Source organism: Chelmon rostratus, chromosome 7 (genome assembly GCF_017976325.1).
Source record: "Chelmon rostratus isolate fCheRos1 chromosome 7, fCheRos1.pri, whole genome shotgun sequence".
Lineage (NCBI taxonomy): Eukaryota > Metazoa > Chordata > Actinopteri > Chaetodontiformes > Chaetodontidae > Chelmon > Chelmon rostratus.
The window spans coordinates 10,229,861-10,244,781 of record NC_055664.1 but is presented as its reverse complement, the minus strand read 5'-3'; the positions used below and the strand labels follow the sequence as shown (position 1 = coordinate 10,244,781).

Here is a 14,921-nt window from a genome sequence, read left to right as displayed (position 1 = left end):
GCTTGCGGGCTGCTTACAGTTCGGCACTTGGTCGCTACCTTTTTATAAAGGCCAGACCTCACCTGCGCGCTGTTATTGGCTGGGGGCTGCACACCAACTGCTCAAAGGTTGCAGCCATGAAATGACCCAAATGCAGCAATAAAGAAAAATACATACTTTTAGTGGATCAGATATGATGATTGAAAGAGGTTACTTTTGTATGACTCTATACATTGATAGGAAAATCCTATATAGTATTCCTTTAAAGGCTTTACGAGTCGCCAGTTTTGGACTAGAGGTTATTGTGTCCTGATAATGTCTTGTCTATCCTGCTGCCAGACTGAAAAATAGCCTTAAACTTGTGTTGTTGTTTTGCTGCTGTCCTGACATCCTTCAATGCACAGACCTGCTTAGCAACACGCTGTTAAATGGCTCTGGCCTTCAGCAGAGATTACTGGATTGCTAACCTCATCAAAGACTTCAACAGCCCCCAGACTCTTTAACCTTGGAGACCTGACTCTCCTTTTCAGCAGTTTTTGTGATGTGTCGGTGCGTGTGTGCATGTCTGCAGCCAAGCTTACCAAGCTACTATACATTCATGTAAAATGAATCCTCTCTCCACATGCTCTTGTTCGAGGGTGCTCTCCCGCTGCGACGTAAACCGTCTCCTCACTCAGGTTTAGCGCTGCTTTTCCTTTTCCTCCGTCGTCGTGGCATGCGTTCACATCCCTGAAACAGCAGAAAACCTCTGTGCATCCCGTGGCTTTGGACTCCATGTTGAGCATTGTGTTGTTAGTGGCAACATGCATCACAGGGCCGTCATCTATGATTCATTCCTCATTTTACAGTCCTTTGATAAATTTCTGTGTTCAGTTATGTGTGAAAATATCTACAAAATCATATTTAAAATGCCGGTTTCCAATGATAATACAGCTCCTGCATGTCCCTGCAGGGTCCCTAAATATATGAATTCAACTTCTTATAGAGAGAAAAAATTTAAAAAAAGTAACAGAATATTATAAAACTCTTTCTCATAATAAATCTTTTTTTTTTCTTTGCTCATGATTTCATGCCTTGTTTTGTGTATGTATCAGTCCTGATTTTCTCAACGCACAGTAGCAATCTGACCAGCAACCAGGAGTGCACAAATACTCTGGGATGGGGGTGGGCTGGTGGGGTTTATTTATTAAAATGACATCTTTCACTTGTTCGGTTGTTTATTAAATATGAATTGTTCATCTCATGGCAGTTGGACATTTTTTGCATGGATTACAACGCACAAATCATTTATGACCGATGAAAACCTGTTTTTGATCACTGCATTTCACTCTGTCTGCTGGTTTGTTGTCTGAAAATACCTCCGGAACTAAAAGACATTAAACCCCAGCTGGATGGCTTTTGAGTGGTATTTTAACAGATCCAGTTTGAGTGATGGATCCGGACTCACGGCCAGACTCACGTGTTTTGTTGTCGCTTTAACTGCAGGGAGTGGTGCAAAGCAATGACAGTACACATCATTGTACTTAAAGTCGCATTTGTTGTTGATGCTCCAGTGACTTATAGTCATTAGCTAATTGAATGGGTAGATTTGGGGACTCTTCAGAAGCACTCTTATGAAGCAAATTTTAATAGAGAGATGCAATAAAGTCTCTTTTTGTCTCTCCCGGATGCAAAGAGCCTTCAATGGCAGCAGTTACATATCCTTAACATCTAAGTCTCAGCATTTCTTACAAGAATGCATTTTATACAGCTTGCTGTCTTTTTTTTCAATTTGTCTCTCTGTTATCTTTTTGTCTTTTTTGTCCTAAACCAAAACTTGTGGAACTATTTCTTTATGACTATGAGATTCATTTATTTCTGTTTCTTTCCCCCAAAAAATGAATCTAACATAAGATACTCTAATTTCAATATTTAACCACTAATTTCAATATTTAAAATTATTTATGTGTACAACTAAATGTACAACAAAGGTGAAATATAGCTTTGGGGTTAACGTTGAGGTAAAGGTAGGTGTTTACTCCGTGTGGGCATTTGAGACTGCAGGATTTCATTGCAGTGTTCTGACACAGCCAACCACTGTTTTAGCATTCAGCACACAGAGGGAGAGACAGAGGGGGGGAGAGAGGGTGAGACCAAGCAGTGGAGAGAGAAGAAGCAGGAGAGGAAGTCGAATGAGCCAAACAGGAACACAGAGGTTTTTGAGGCTGAAAAAGAGACAGAGACCCTCTTAGCATTCCAGCTCTGATGCCAAAACTTTCACTGAACCAAGGATGCCTTCTTCACTGGGGCTTCAATGGCAGCTCTGTCATTTACTTGTATTCCTAAAATCTATTCACACAGCAGGTGCTTTGAGAGAAAGAGATTTTTATAGGTGACTTTTACAGGTGCTGAAAGCGTCTTCATTTGACCTGGTTTTAATAGTGTTAACCCAAGTATTTGCAAGCAGTCATGGTCTGCAGCCTACTGTTTTTACTTTGAAGTTTCAAAATAATTTGGGTTAAGATAATTGGCCAGATGATGGCACTATAAAAGCAACTTCATATTTAAATGCTAAGTCAGAAGTTATATGATGTTGGATTGATTTTTTCTGCAGACTTCATGCCTCAATCCAAATCCACTGCACACTCTGCTTTTCAGCATTTGTTTTCCCACCACTTAGAATTTCATGCAAAATCCATTTTCATTGTTTTTCCCACCAAGTTATCAGAACTACCTTGAAATTTTATACGTGATAAACTGCGTACTTAGCAGCACTGCAGAAAATCCATATCATTCGGCTGTAACGCACGAACATAGCCGGCAGTTGTGAAGGCATGCAAACATACTCCACGCATCTCTCCATGTCTGGGATTAGGTGCAGCAGACCACTCTCTCCACCAGCTTTGGTGCAGTCACACTTTTGGAAACTCAGTGGTTACAGCTGTGTGTAACTGTTTTCAAGAAATAGTTCAGCATTTTGGGAAATATGCTTTTGTGCTTTGATGTCTTTCCATCTAATATAAGGCAGCCGGTTATTTTATCTTAGCACAAAGAGTTGAAATAGGGCCAAACAGCTTCCAAACGTAACAAACTCTGCCACCATCACCTCCAACGTTCACTAATTGACATGTTATATTGTGTTTGTTTGAGATGTGCAAAAACAGTAAAGATGTTTTTGCTGTTTTCTTTCCTCCTGCGGTAGTAAAAAGGCGAGACATTGTGTCCCGGTGTTTAATCTCACAGTATCTTGAGCACCTGTTTAGTTGGATGCAGTGAATTAGAGAAAACGCTTCAGCACCTACAGTACCCCCAGAGTCCTACTTCACTTCAATGACTGAACTGTTTAGCACACTTACTCCAATCTACCCAATTACGCTGGCTCATCGCATCTATAGTAATCTACCTAACTAGTGCTGTAATTAGCCGACTGATAATCTTTCCAGTGGGAAATCTCGCTTGGCAGACCATCTGCGTATGCGCAGTGGCTCCTACATGTGGTAGGGGAGCAAACATGTGACGCACCAACATGAATTTAAATTTAAATTTCCATTTTCATTTCCAAACCTGCTTTCTCCTGGTGGTAAGTATCATGCTGTTCTTCCATTGCTGTACTGTGGCATCAGAGAGGGTTGTAGCCACTGATTTAAAGAGTGTTGCTGTAGTTTGGCCATTAGCATGTTTTTTATTGATTCCACCGTCATCACGTTAATTAAATGGATCCAAGTGAGCACCACAGTGTCTGCATTCACCCAATGATCTGCTATGTACAGTAACTCGATATGAGGCTTACAGAAACGTTGCCAGGTTCAGGCTTTAGCCCAGACTGATATATTTTCTTCAACAATGCAAAAGCGAGATTATGTATAGCTGTTGATTATGTATGGTAATCTAACCAGCAATCAGACCGATAGATTAACTATAGGCATTTCTTGGTTTGGTCTGCAGAATAATCATAGCACTCATTTCAGTTTCTCTGCATGTAGCCATACAGCCCCGAGGAGCTCTGCGGTGGAGAGTTCAGTCCTGCGATCTGACCTCAATCAGCTCAGATTAAAGCTGTGATCAGACGTCTTGCCCCCCGCGCCCTGTTTCGCGATGCAACATACCCCCGACTCAGGCAGGCAGAAATTAGTCTGAGAGCACATCGTTCACTCCTCTGACATTATCCACAGCAGTCAGTGCAGTGTTTCCTCTCTCCATGTGTTTGTAGTTCTGTAGGATTGTATGGAGTGGCACACCGTAACGTAATATTTGGGCTAAAAAACAATTGGATTGGTGGTGTTTCAACAGACACAGTGTGCAGGCAGTCCATGATTCACAGATATCTGTTTTTAATTTTAATTTAATGTCTGAACTGACTCAGGAGAGTTGAAGTGGGCCAGAGAAGTTACCACACAGACCTGGAACATTCATAAGCCCATTTATCATCTCTCTGTCTCTGCTGACCCGACTAGAACTGGGTCCCTCCTCACCGCCTGACTCACAGAGTACTGAGGGCCAGTCCCACCTTCCTCTTTAAACAATAACAACTCTGACTCACCAACTCACCCTTCATAGAAGAGATTACTCTCTGTGCTAAATGTTTTCAGTCGGTTACATACATATCTAGGGTAACATCAGTGATGCGTTCAGTGGTTCTCCTCAACAGAGCGAGGATCTAACAGGAACAGAAGATGGCTCATGTATGAAGGTCATCTTATTGAATAATGCGGCTTCTGCACTCTTGTGAAATATCTCAACATCTGCTGGATGGATTGGAACAACATTTTGTAATGATATTTATGATTATGACAAACCTTGATGAATTTTCATGTGCTGATACTTTAGTTTATCACCATTAAGTTCACATTTGCGGTTTTGAGTGAGATGTCTCCTCAGCTGTCATGGATGGCCGTGATGTTTGGTGCAGACATTCATGTTCCCCTCAGGATTGATCGTATTCGTAATGCTGACTTCATCAGTTGCCATCATCTGCTCAAAATTTTAATTTGTCCAATACTTGGATTTCTAACTGAATACCTGAAAACATCCCATCAGCTTCAGCTGAACTTGAATGTGCTATTTAGCAAAGGGTAGCATGCTAGCAGATGTTTAACATTAAGATAAGATAAGATAAGATAAGATAAGATAAGATAAGATAAGATAAGATAAGATAAGATAAGATAGACTTCATCACCAGCCGTGGAAATTTGGGTATTACAGGCAGAAGGCAATAGCAATTGGAAAAGAAAATAGCAAGAGAAATGGAGAAATTCAAAAAACAAAATACAAAATAATAGCTGACTATATATGTACATATTTTACAAGGGATTATATAAAAGAAAAAATATATAAAATATATATATCATATAGAATACCAGTATGTACTGAATACTAAATGAGAGTGGAAAGAAATAATATTGTATGATAAATCACACAATTATACACAATTATACCTTCTAAACGTCAGCGTGATAGCACTGCACCACTGTGTAGCCTCAGAGCCTCATAGAGCCGCTACATGGTTTTAGACTCTTTGTCTTATTATGTCTATAACATTTAAATTTGTTTTCTGCCGGCCGATCACCAGCATCCCACACTTTTTCTGGTGGCTCCGGATGCCAGAAATAGGTTTACTAATGGTAATATGCAAGAAATATGAACCACTTGCAACAGGATTTGACAACAGATGTTGATTTCGCATGGGAGATTGGAATAAACATTGGTAGTTTATAACTAATTCATCGTAGTTACCGAGTTGCTGACTGTCAGCTAAGATCTGACCAGCTCGGGCCTCATTTAAATTGCAACGACTTCAGAGCATCTGTTGGCAGTGAGGATGCTGTGACACTAGCTCATGTGTACGTCAAGGCTTATTTAGCCTGCTGAGAGTGAGAGCCCGCTGTTTGTATTAGATTCTGTCTCTGGCAAAGTGGGGATGATTAGATAAAGTGTGTCTGGTGGAGTGGAGCACTTTTTCACTTTACAGTTCTGGTGCCTGTGAATGAACGAAGGGAAGGGCTCAACTCTCTGACAATAACACAGAAATCTCTGTCCAGGGGATTTTTAATGCATCTGGGACCTGGGGCCTCAATTACCGCCTTAATTAATCCATAGCAGTTCATATGTTACACTGTACAGCACGACCAGTTTACAGTTCTCACATTTAGTGTTTAAAAGACATTGTGCATATTTCTTACTTGACATACTGGCATTGTGGACAGGATTTACTCCTAATTGCTGACGCAGCGAGGGAGTTAAAGACAAAGCAGTGGAATTAAAGGGAGCGGGTCACGGTGAAGAAATACAATAAAATACAATTCAATACAATAGCTCTCATTTTGAATCCCCTCCCCACTGTAGCGTCCCCTCTGCCTGCACTTCATTCTGTCATAACACAATAACCGGGCTCTGACGTCTTAAAAGGCATTGCAGGAGCATAGAGGTGCTTGAAGAGAAAATTGCAGCAGCTCACAGCGGCTGGAGTGAAATACCATTTTGCCTCACTCAAGATGGATTCCACAGTGAGATTTCAGAGGACCAGTACAGAATCAAAATGGAGAAGCCTGAAGGGAGGAGACAAAAACGGGAAAGAGGCAGTGTGTGTGTGGAGTGGACAGCTTTGGAGGAGATGTCTGAATTTTGTTTTCGCTGCTGCTCGGCAATATATAATTTTAAGGGCTTTCACCTTTTTCAGACACAGTGTTATTTATCGGCGAGATGATAGTAAGTCAGTCTAGTCTTTTTGTTGCTTTTTGGTTCAGATCACAGCCTCATGAGATCGCTAACAAAAAAAGTAGAATACTAAATATTTACAATATAAGAAGCATTAATAAGTAATACTGAAATGAAAAGCCTGGAATTAAAAAAATGCCCTCTCTCTCTCTCTCTGCTGTGCACAGAACCGGTGAAAATGTAGTTAAAAAGCAAAGGCGATGATCATAAACAGTAATGCGTTTTTCCCCCTGTATCTGGCCTCCTCAACCTCTGAGAAGATTTCCTCCCACCAATCGTCTCGCATAGTGGCATGCATGCATGGCTGCCGGCATCTGCACACACACACATACACGCACACACGCACGCACACACACACACACCACACAGTCACACCCTCCCTCCCTCATCTTTATAGATTCCACTTGCTGGTTGCCCATCTAACAGCCCTGTATGTAAACCAGTGAAACCCCTTCAGGACATCAGATCCGTGGAATCTGTTGTCGGTTCTATCTAGGTCAGCGCTTACAATAGCTGTGCAAGATTTTTTCTTCTCCTCCCGCCTCTCTCTGTATCCCCCCTGTTTGCTTAACCCCACAAGGTTGATTTTCCTTTGCATGTATAAACATTAAAAAAGCATATAAAATGTAAGCATATTAAGCAAGCTTTGCTTTCATACATATTAATCTCAAGTGGAATATTAAGCACGTAGTGGGTTTGATGTTAACATTAGATGTTCACATTAGAATTTAGTGTTTAAAGAAAATCACAGTTATTTCTCATTAATATTTGTTCAGCTAATTGGTTTGGACTGTGCCCTTATTCAAACACGTCTGTCTGGTTACACTGGAACTGCAGCGTCGCACGGCAACACGCGAGGAACGCCGCAATCAAAATGTGACATAGGGATGTTTTTGCTCTGATCTACAGGGGACGATGTTACGTGACCTGGGGGAGGTGGCATCCAATTTGTTAACCCACACAGAAAAGAGAAACCCCTGCACCTGCTCGTCCATGCATTTTTCATACGATCTTCAAATGTCAATCTGAAAAGCCATCTTGACTTAAAGCACAGTAAATATTAAAACTGCACCAGAAAAACATAAACCATCTGAATTACGGAAATAAATTCATCATTTTAGAGCCTTTGCTAATTGTTGCTTTTGTTTGATAGGCTTTTCCCTTTTGATCACAAATCTAAAAAAAACACATCATGCATTTTAAGTCTGTATTGTAGAGAAACATCACAGCTTCCCTTGTTCAACTTAAACAGAACTACCCACTGCTAATCTGCTTAAGATGGCTCCCCCACATCCCCAGTTCGTTCTACTTTTGTATAAATTACTGATATGACTGCCTTTAGACACAGGAAAATCAAAATCAAATACACAGAGTCCATTTCTGCATATCTGAGCAGTCAATATTTTTCACACAGTCCAGGTAGTTACACATACGGGCACATTGCTAGACCTTCAGAACGAGCCATTTGCTGCCTTTCATTCTTGTACATTATGAAAAACAACTTCCACAGACACAAATTGCCTGAGCTTGATAATCCATCACAGTAAACACAAAGCCTTAATTCGTTTTTGTCTAAGGTTCCCTGCTAATCGTTATTTCATAGTGCCAAGTTTTCGTACCGTGCGCATTATATTGCACTCTGCTTACTGTCAATCAAATGACACACGCAGGAAGAAACAGAAACCTCCTCCAGGAAATCAGCCCTCATGAAACCTGTCAGTTCACAAACTATATTGCCACATCCAAGTCTTCTTGTGTTTTGATTTTTTAATTAGTTAAGTAAGCACGTAATTTAAAGCAAGCTACACATTTAGAGTTTGTAATAATTGTATTTACACGCAATATGCATGACGAAGTTGGAAGGTACAAATGCTACAGCACGTATCAGTATTTTCTTTAACCTTGCGATGTCACTGTACTGTAATATTTCCTTTCTCGAACCCGTCAGCGTTACCTGTAGCTGCGGTGGGGATGTTTCTCCTCAGCTTTAAAGGCTTCCTAAGCTGCCTCTGTCTAAGCATGCCCACCAATGTGCAGTGAAGACAATCTCCTGTAAATTGCTTTTTCGATCAGTTTTGACATCAGTCTGCTCCCATGGGAATGTGGGCATTCATGTGATGGCAGAGAGGAAGGTTTCTTTCCTTATGGATGTTGACAACCCCACTCAGCCCGGTTTGATCTGCAGAATTAACATAATATTACCGTACATACTGAACTGGCTGCGACAGCCAAAGAGGGATTGGCTTTCTGTACCACACATTGGCGCCAGAGAGGTTACTGCAGCAGCAGGAGTCAAAGACAAGAAAATAAAAGCTGTCAGAGGTCAAGGTTTTGATATGCAGATCTGATTTCATGAATACAATTTGTGAAGTTGTGAAATGTATTAATAGATATGTCTTCCATTATCCGGGTTATTTCACCAAGTAATTTAGCGCATTAGTAAATATTGGTGTGTTTAAGTCTCACTGCACCAAATCTGTTGTAGTTTTTATTTATTTAAATTAAGTAAATGATTTCTTTTTCACTGTGCTCCAGTAAACCATCTTGTCTCATGTAGAAATAAAGAATATTTTCGGATTTGGAAACAGATAATCTATCCTTCAGCTGTGACCGAGTGAATAAATTCTCTATACTGTAAAAGTTGTTTCTGCATAGCAACCCGCACAGCTGTCGCCTTTCATGTTTTTCCACTCCCTCTTTGTTTTTTTATCTCTACCAGGACAAAGATATCTCATCACATCCACGGGAGCCTTGTATATTCTGGACGTCCTGCCTGAGGATGGGCTGAATAACTATCGCTGCACCACACGGCACCGCTACACCGGTGAGACTCGCCAGAGCAACAGCGCACGTCTCATTGTGTCAGGTCAGTACTGGAATCAATTTAATTGCAAACACCTGACATTTGTCTCAGTGACCACTTACAGAGTTTGCAATATAAACTGACTCAGATGGGAAAAAACAGCGGAGCAAAAATACATGTATTGGATACTTAATGTCGAGAATGTCATAGATCATCTTACAATACTTAACTTTTAACTTGGATCTGGCATTTTAAAGCTGCAGACAGCAAAAAATTATTTTCACTGTAAAAATGTTATCCCCTGTGAATTATGGGTCTGCCTCAGAAAAGTTTGATTGATTTGCAGGGTTGTACAGCAAGACCAATGAATGCGTATGTCTGTCCAATCCTGTAATGCAGACCAATCCACTCTAAAGCCAACTATGAATTATGCAGCCCCTCTTGGAGCCAGTCAGTAACAAGTAAACAAACAAGGCAATGCAGGTTGTACTGTAGTGTCGGCTCTGTTGAAGATTGTAGTTTGATAAATGAGGGTCATTTAACATGCTTTGCAATTCACATGTAGATAGATAAACGGATAGATAGATTGTGGGGAATAATAAATTTTCCAGAAATTTTAGGAATATGCTGCTTCTCTCTCCTCTCCCTCATGTAACAGAATATACAGTACATAGAACTGAATCTTGACCCTAAGAATCAATATTGGATTATACTGTCAAGCGCCTGGCAACGCTCACCACTAATTAACACTAAATTCTCTGCTCCTTCCAGACCCCACCAATGCTGAGCCAGGCATCTTGGATGGCTTTGACCACCGAGAGGTGATGATTAATCATCGGGTGGAGCTGCCCTGTAAAGCCTCAGGCTACCCGATGCCCAAATACCGCTGGCTGAAGGACAACAGCCCTCTGGAGCCTGACAGCCGCTTCCGCCAGACCATCACAGGGTTGCTGATAGAGAGCGCGCAGCCCAGCGACTCTGGGACGTACGTCTGTGAGGTGTGGAACAGTTATGGCAACGCTGAGGTCATGGGGCGCCTGTATGTCAAACGTAAGTCTTTTATGAAAAGGAGCACTGCGTCCTCTGTGTCATCTGCATACTGCTGTGGCCAGTTGTAACTATCTAAGCTAGCCCAAAAACAATTATCAATCGTCAATTAATACATGAGTTCATCAACAAAACTAATCGAGAATAGCTCTGATTATTTGTTAATCGTCATTTATTGAGCATTTGCTGATTTACTGCTTCCCAAATGTGAACAGTTGCTTCTTCTTTCTCTTTAAATCACTTAAAATTGAAAATACTGAATTTTGGACTGTTGATGTCACCTTGGGCTCTGGGAACTTGTGGCGGGCATTTGCTACTATTTTCTGACACTTTTAAAACTAAATGATTCATCAGAACGTTTTAACTGAAAGTAAAATGTAGTTGGTTGCAGCCCTAACGTAAACCATGGCGCTGTGAGCTGGCAGAAAATGGAGGAACTAAAGAACCAAAGTGTGAAATACACATTCAGTGTCAGATGGTTGTTTATATGTAAGAATGAAGTTCAGATTCCATTCCATGTTCACGGCGTGAAATCACTGGCATTTGTCATAGTGATAGCATTGGTGAGCCAGAATGACTTTTATAGGAAAAATGGACATTGCATATCAACTCAACAGATTTAGCAGAAAAATGTCTGCTGAGGAATCCAGTGATTATCAAGCAGCTTGTTGGCTGCAACATTGTGCACATCAACATGCAGATCAACATTCGTCAACAAAACTTGGTTTACTGGTTAAGTTGAGCGATTCCTTATTTTTGCATCATCTTCAAAGCAGGAATCAATCAAACAATTTGCTTGTGTTAATTATTTTGCATTTTATTGAAGGGAGTCAGAGCTGAGTGGAGATTTTTATTAAATCATCTCTGCCTTAGTTTAGAAAAACAGATCAGGAGTTCCAAAATTACGTCACAAGTTGTTTTGTCAAAAAAATTGTCAGAAAATTCCAAAAAATATTTACCCTGAGTCCAAGGCAACATCTTCAAAGCTCTTGTTTCGTGCCAACAGCTCAAAACCCAAAGGTATAAAAAATTTCCCCTGTAGAAAACTACAAAAACCTTTATTTTTTTTTAAATAACGTAAATGATTAATTTGTTTGAATTGGAATTGCTGACAATCAGCTAGTCAATTAATCGACTAATTGTTTCAGCTCTAATAGTTAATAGATATAGTTCTTACAGCTCTGAAATTATATGTCCACTATCTCCATTACTCTGTCTTCCTATCAGCCTCTCTATGAAAGCCACCATTTCTCTTATTTCTGTGTGCTTAGAGCCCTTGAAGGCAGTGGTCAGCCCTCGGAAGGTGAAAGGCAGTGTGGGTAGCAAGGTGTCTCTGTCTTGTAGCGTGGGTGGCTCAGACGAGTATGAGCTGTCATGGTACCGCAACGGAGAGATCATCTACCCCGGCAACAACGTGCGTTTTACTGGCCTCAACCGGGAAAACCTCATTATGGAGGGAATGTCGAAGAGTGACGGTGGAGCCTACCAGTGCTTCGCCAGGAAGGGGAAGATGTCCGCACAGGACTTTGTGCAAGTCATCCTGGAAGGTGAAGTGTGAGCATGAGATTTGCAGGGTGGAGCACGCACACAAATGCTGACCAACAGCCACAGTGCAGCAGCTGTCGTAGACATAATCAGTGAGTTAGCAGAAACAGATTCAGGCCCTGCAGATCAATACAGGGTTGTGTGTTAATGGCGTCCTGCTGTGACTCTCTGCTATAGGCCGCCATTAGTATGATCATCCCAGACTTCACAGACACATCCAAAAATGTACGCACACACACTCTTGAATCCAATAGCTTACCGTGGCAGCGTTGCTCAGGCAACTGTCTCCTGTGGTCAGGGAGCTGTAAAAAGAAAATATTGATAATCTATAATCATGTGGAACAGGTCTAGATTATCAGAAAGCAGCAGCAGGCAGACGTTTCAAAAGCCGACCACTCTCACTGTTCATTATGAACAGGGGAGGCTGCACAGGAACACATCTTCTCTCAAAACACTCACGAACCCTGAAACTGTTAATATGAACAGGAGGGTTTTAACTGATCAGTAAATAATAAACCAGTTTTGCATTAGAAGGTTTGTGATCTGACAAATGATCTCACTGTTGTGAGCGCCTAAGTCTTTTTCAGTCCTCATAGGTTTAAAAAGTACACATTGTACATCCATTATGCAGTAAGTGCAACAGAATTCAGTAACGTATAGGAGCAGCTCTCTTTGAGGAGCAAGAGGTGCCTCTAAAGCCACTGTGTGTTAGCTTACCTAGATGAATAAAAACCAAGAAACTGCTTTAGGAGCATGTTTGGTCACCCTGTCAGAAATGCACCTGCTTTTTATTGGCAGAGAGAACTTGTTCCGGATCTTCCAAATTATGCAAATGTGTCTCCTCCAACAATTTGAAAGACGCAAGAACAAAGAACAGTTCTTCTAGCTAAAACAGGTTGTTGTTTGATCAAAATAACACAATCCGCTGGGTTTGCATTGTGAAATTGAAGTCTTTTAATTAGTTTAGCTCTAATAATACACAGGAAATCCTCGGCAGCCGTCTTGCGGAGATGACATTACACCTTGTTATTTTCGGCCTGGGAATTGTTTAAGGTCCAGCTTTTCTCTCTATGCTCGCCCACCCAAGCAACATTCAGTCAATCTGTTCACACATCCCTAACTGCCAAAGTTAGATGAACTGAACAGGCTTTCACAGTCGTCTTAATAACAAAGTCAGTCTCAGTTTGGGTAATTCTGCCATTCCCACTATATAAAGATGCTGTCAGCAGCTACAGCCAGGGCTCTGGTTGATCGATGGTCAGCCAGGTGTTCTGCAGGATGATAGCAGTGTGCCACTGTCCTTGGCTGTCCTTTAAAACTCACTGTAAATCAATGCTTTTCGAAAAACATTGTTCAGCTGATGACAGTTAACATGTCTTATATTCACCGTTGCCTTCATTTGCCCTTCATGTACCCCACCTCCTCTCCTACCACAGATGGTACTCCAAAGATCCTGTCCTCCTTCAGCGAGAAGGTGGTCAACCCGAATGAGCCTGTCTTCCTGGTCTGCAACGTCAAGGGCACGCCCCCTCCAAGGTGCACCTGGTCGCTGGACGACGACCCCGTCATCAAAGACAGCCACCACCACCTGGGCCACTACGAGACCCACGAGGGCCACGTGGTCAGCCAGCTCAATGTCACGCACACCCAGGTGCAGGACGGCGGGGTGTACCGGTGCACGTGCAGCAACTCGGCCGGGGTCGTGTACCACCAGGCTCGAATAAACGTAAGAGGTGCTTGTCAAATCAGCTCCTCCAAGAACAACAATACACATACCTGTCTGTCTCTCTGTATGACTGTCTCTGTCTGTCCAACTGGCTGTGTGGCATTTGCAGTACACGGGCGCCGGTCGTTGTTTGGCTCTGATTTTTTCTTTGCTTGTTTTTACGTGTGTGTGCTCTTATGATGATTTTTTTTTTAAAGTTTGGTTTTCCTTCTTTCCTTGCTCGGTATTCTTTAGTTGTACTATTAAAGGTGTTTTCTGGAACTTGTTATTATGATATTGGTGGCCGTTAAGTGAACTGCTGTCACCACCCTGTCGCTCTGTGCACACGGTATTCCTGCCACTGATAATGTTACCAAACAAGAGAGCTAAAGTTAGCCAGCTAGCTGCAACTTAGCTACGCTGCATGGATTTACCCAGGAAAAAAGCTCACTGGCTGTCGTAGACAAGTCAGGAAAGGTCTCACTTTTTAAGTCACATTAGAACACATTCACACTTTGGCAATACAAAGCAATTAATAAATGTAAATTGCTTTACATCCTTACATGTTGTACCTTTAAATCTTTAATCACATTTGCGTTTCCTTTTGTATTTTCTCCACTGATTGATTTTTTGTGTTCTGTTTCATTTGTTTCCTTTTTCTCTGCTCCTCGCATAATTTTGTCATATTGTAGCCTCGTCTTTTTCTCTCCAAATTATTACTGTGCTTTTCCTACATGCCTGTATTTTTAGGTCAAATGAATTATCCTGGTTTGCAGCACATAAGCGTATCTGGATATTGGGTTCCAAAATGGGCTGGTTTGTAAATAGCCAGAAGAAAAAAATATTTCTTCTGTTTGCATGAATAAATTTATCTGTGGCTTGCTTGTGTGTGTGTGTGTGTGTGTGTGTGTGAGTGAGTGTTCATGTGTGTCTGTGTCTGCGTGTCTTTACTCAAGCAGCCAATTCAATTCCTCACGATCAGATGTTAAAGCGATTATACTCTTTCCATTTTATGAGACACGGAATGTATTAATGTTATGTGGGTGCGCAACAAGAGCAGAGTTATAAGTATGAGTAGTACAGTGTTATTTAAATGATGTGTTTTCCTTCAGTTGGTTAGCACACTTTAATCTGCTTGTGATTTCACTG

The 14,921-nt window shown here is 41.4% G+C and overlaps 1 protein-coding gene across 5 annotated transcripts in view; it reads left to right on the top strand.

Moving 5' to 3' along the window:
• Nucleotides 1-14,921, top strand: part of dscamb (Down syndrome cell adhesion molecule b) — a 96,863-nt gene that overhangs the window by 44,426 nt on the left and 37,516 nt on the right. For all 5 annotated transcript variants that reach the window (XM_041940173.1, XM_041940172.1, XM_041940170.1 and 2 more), the window contains exons 2-5: nt 9,392-9,538; nt 10,247-10,525; nt 11,794-12,069; nt 13,504-13,800. In XM_041940173.1, coding sequence (XP_041796107.1) covers nt 9,392-9,538; nt 10,247-10,525; nt 11,794-12,069; nt 13,504-13,800 — 999 coding nt within the window. The remainder of the gene's footprint in view (nt 1-9,391; nt 9,539-10,246; nt 10,526-11,793; nt 12,070-13,503; nt 13,801-14,921) is intronic.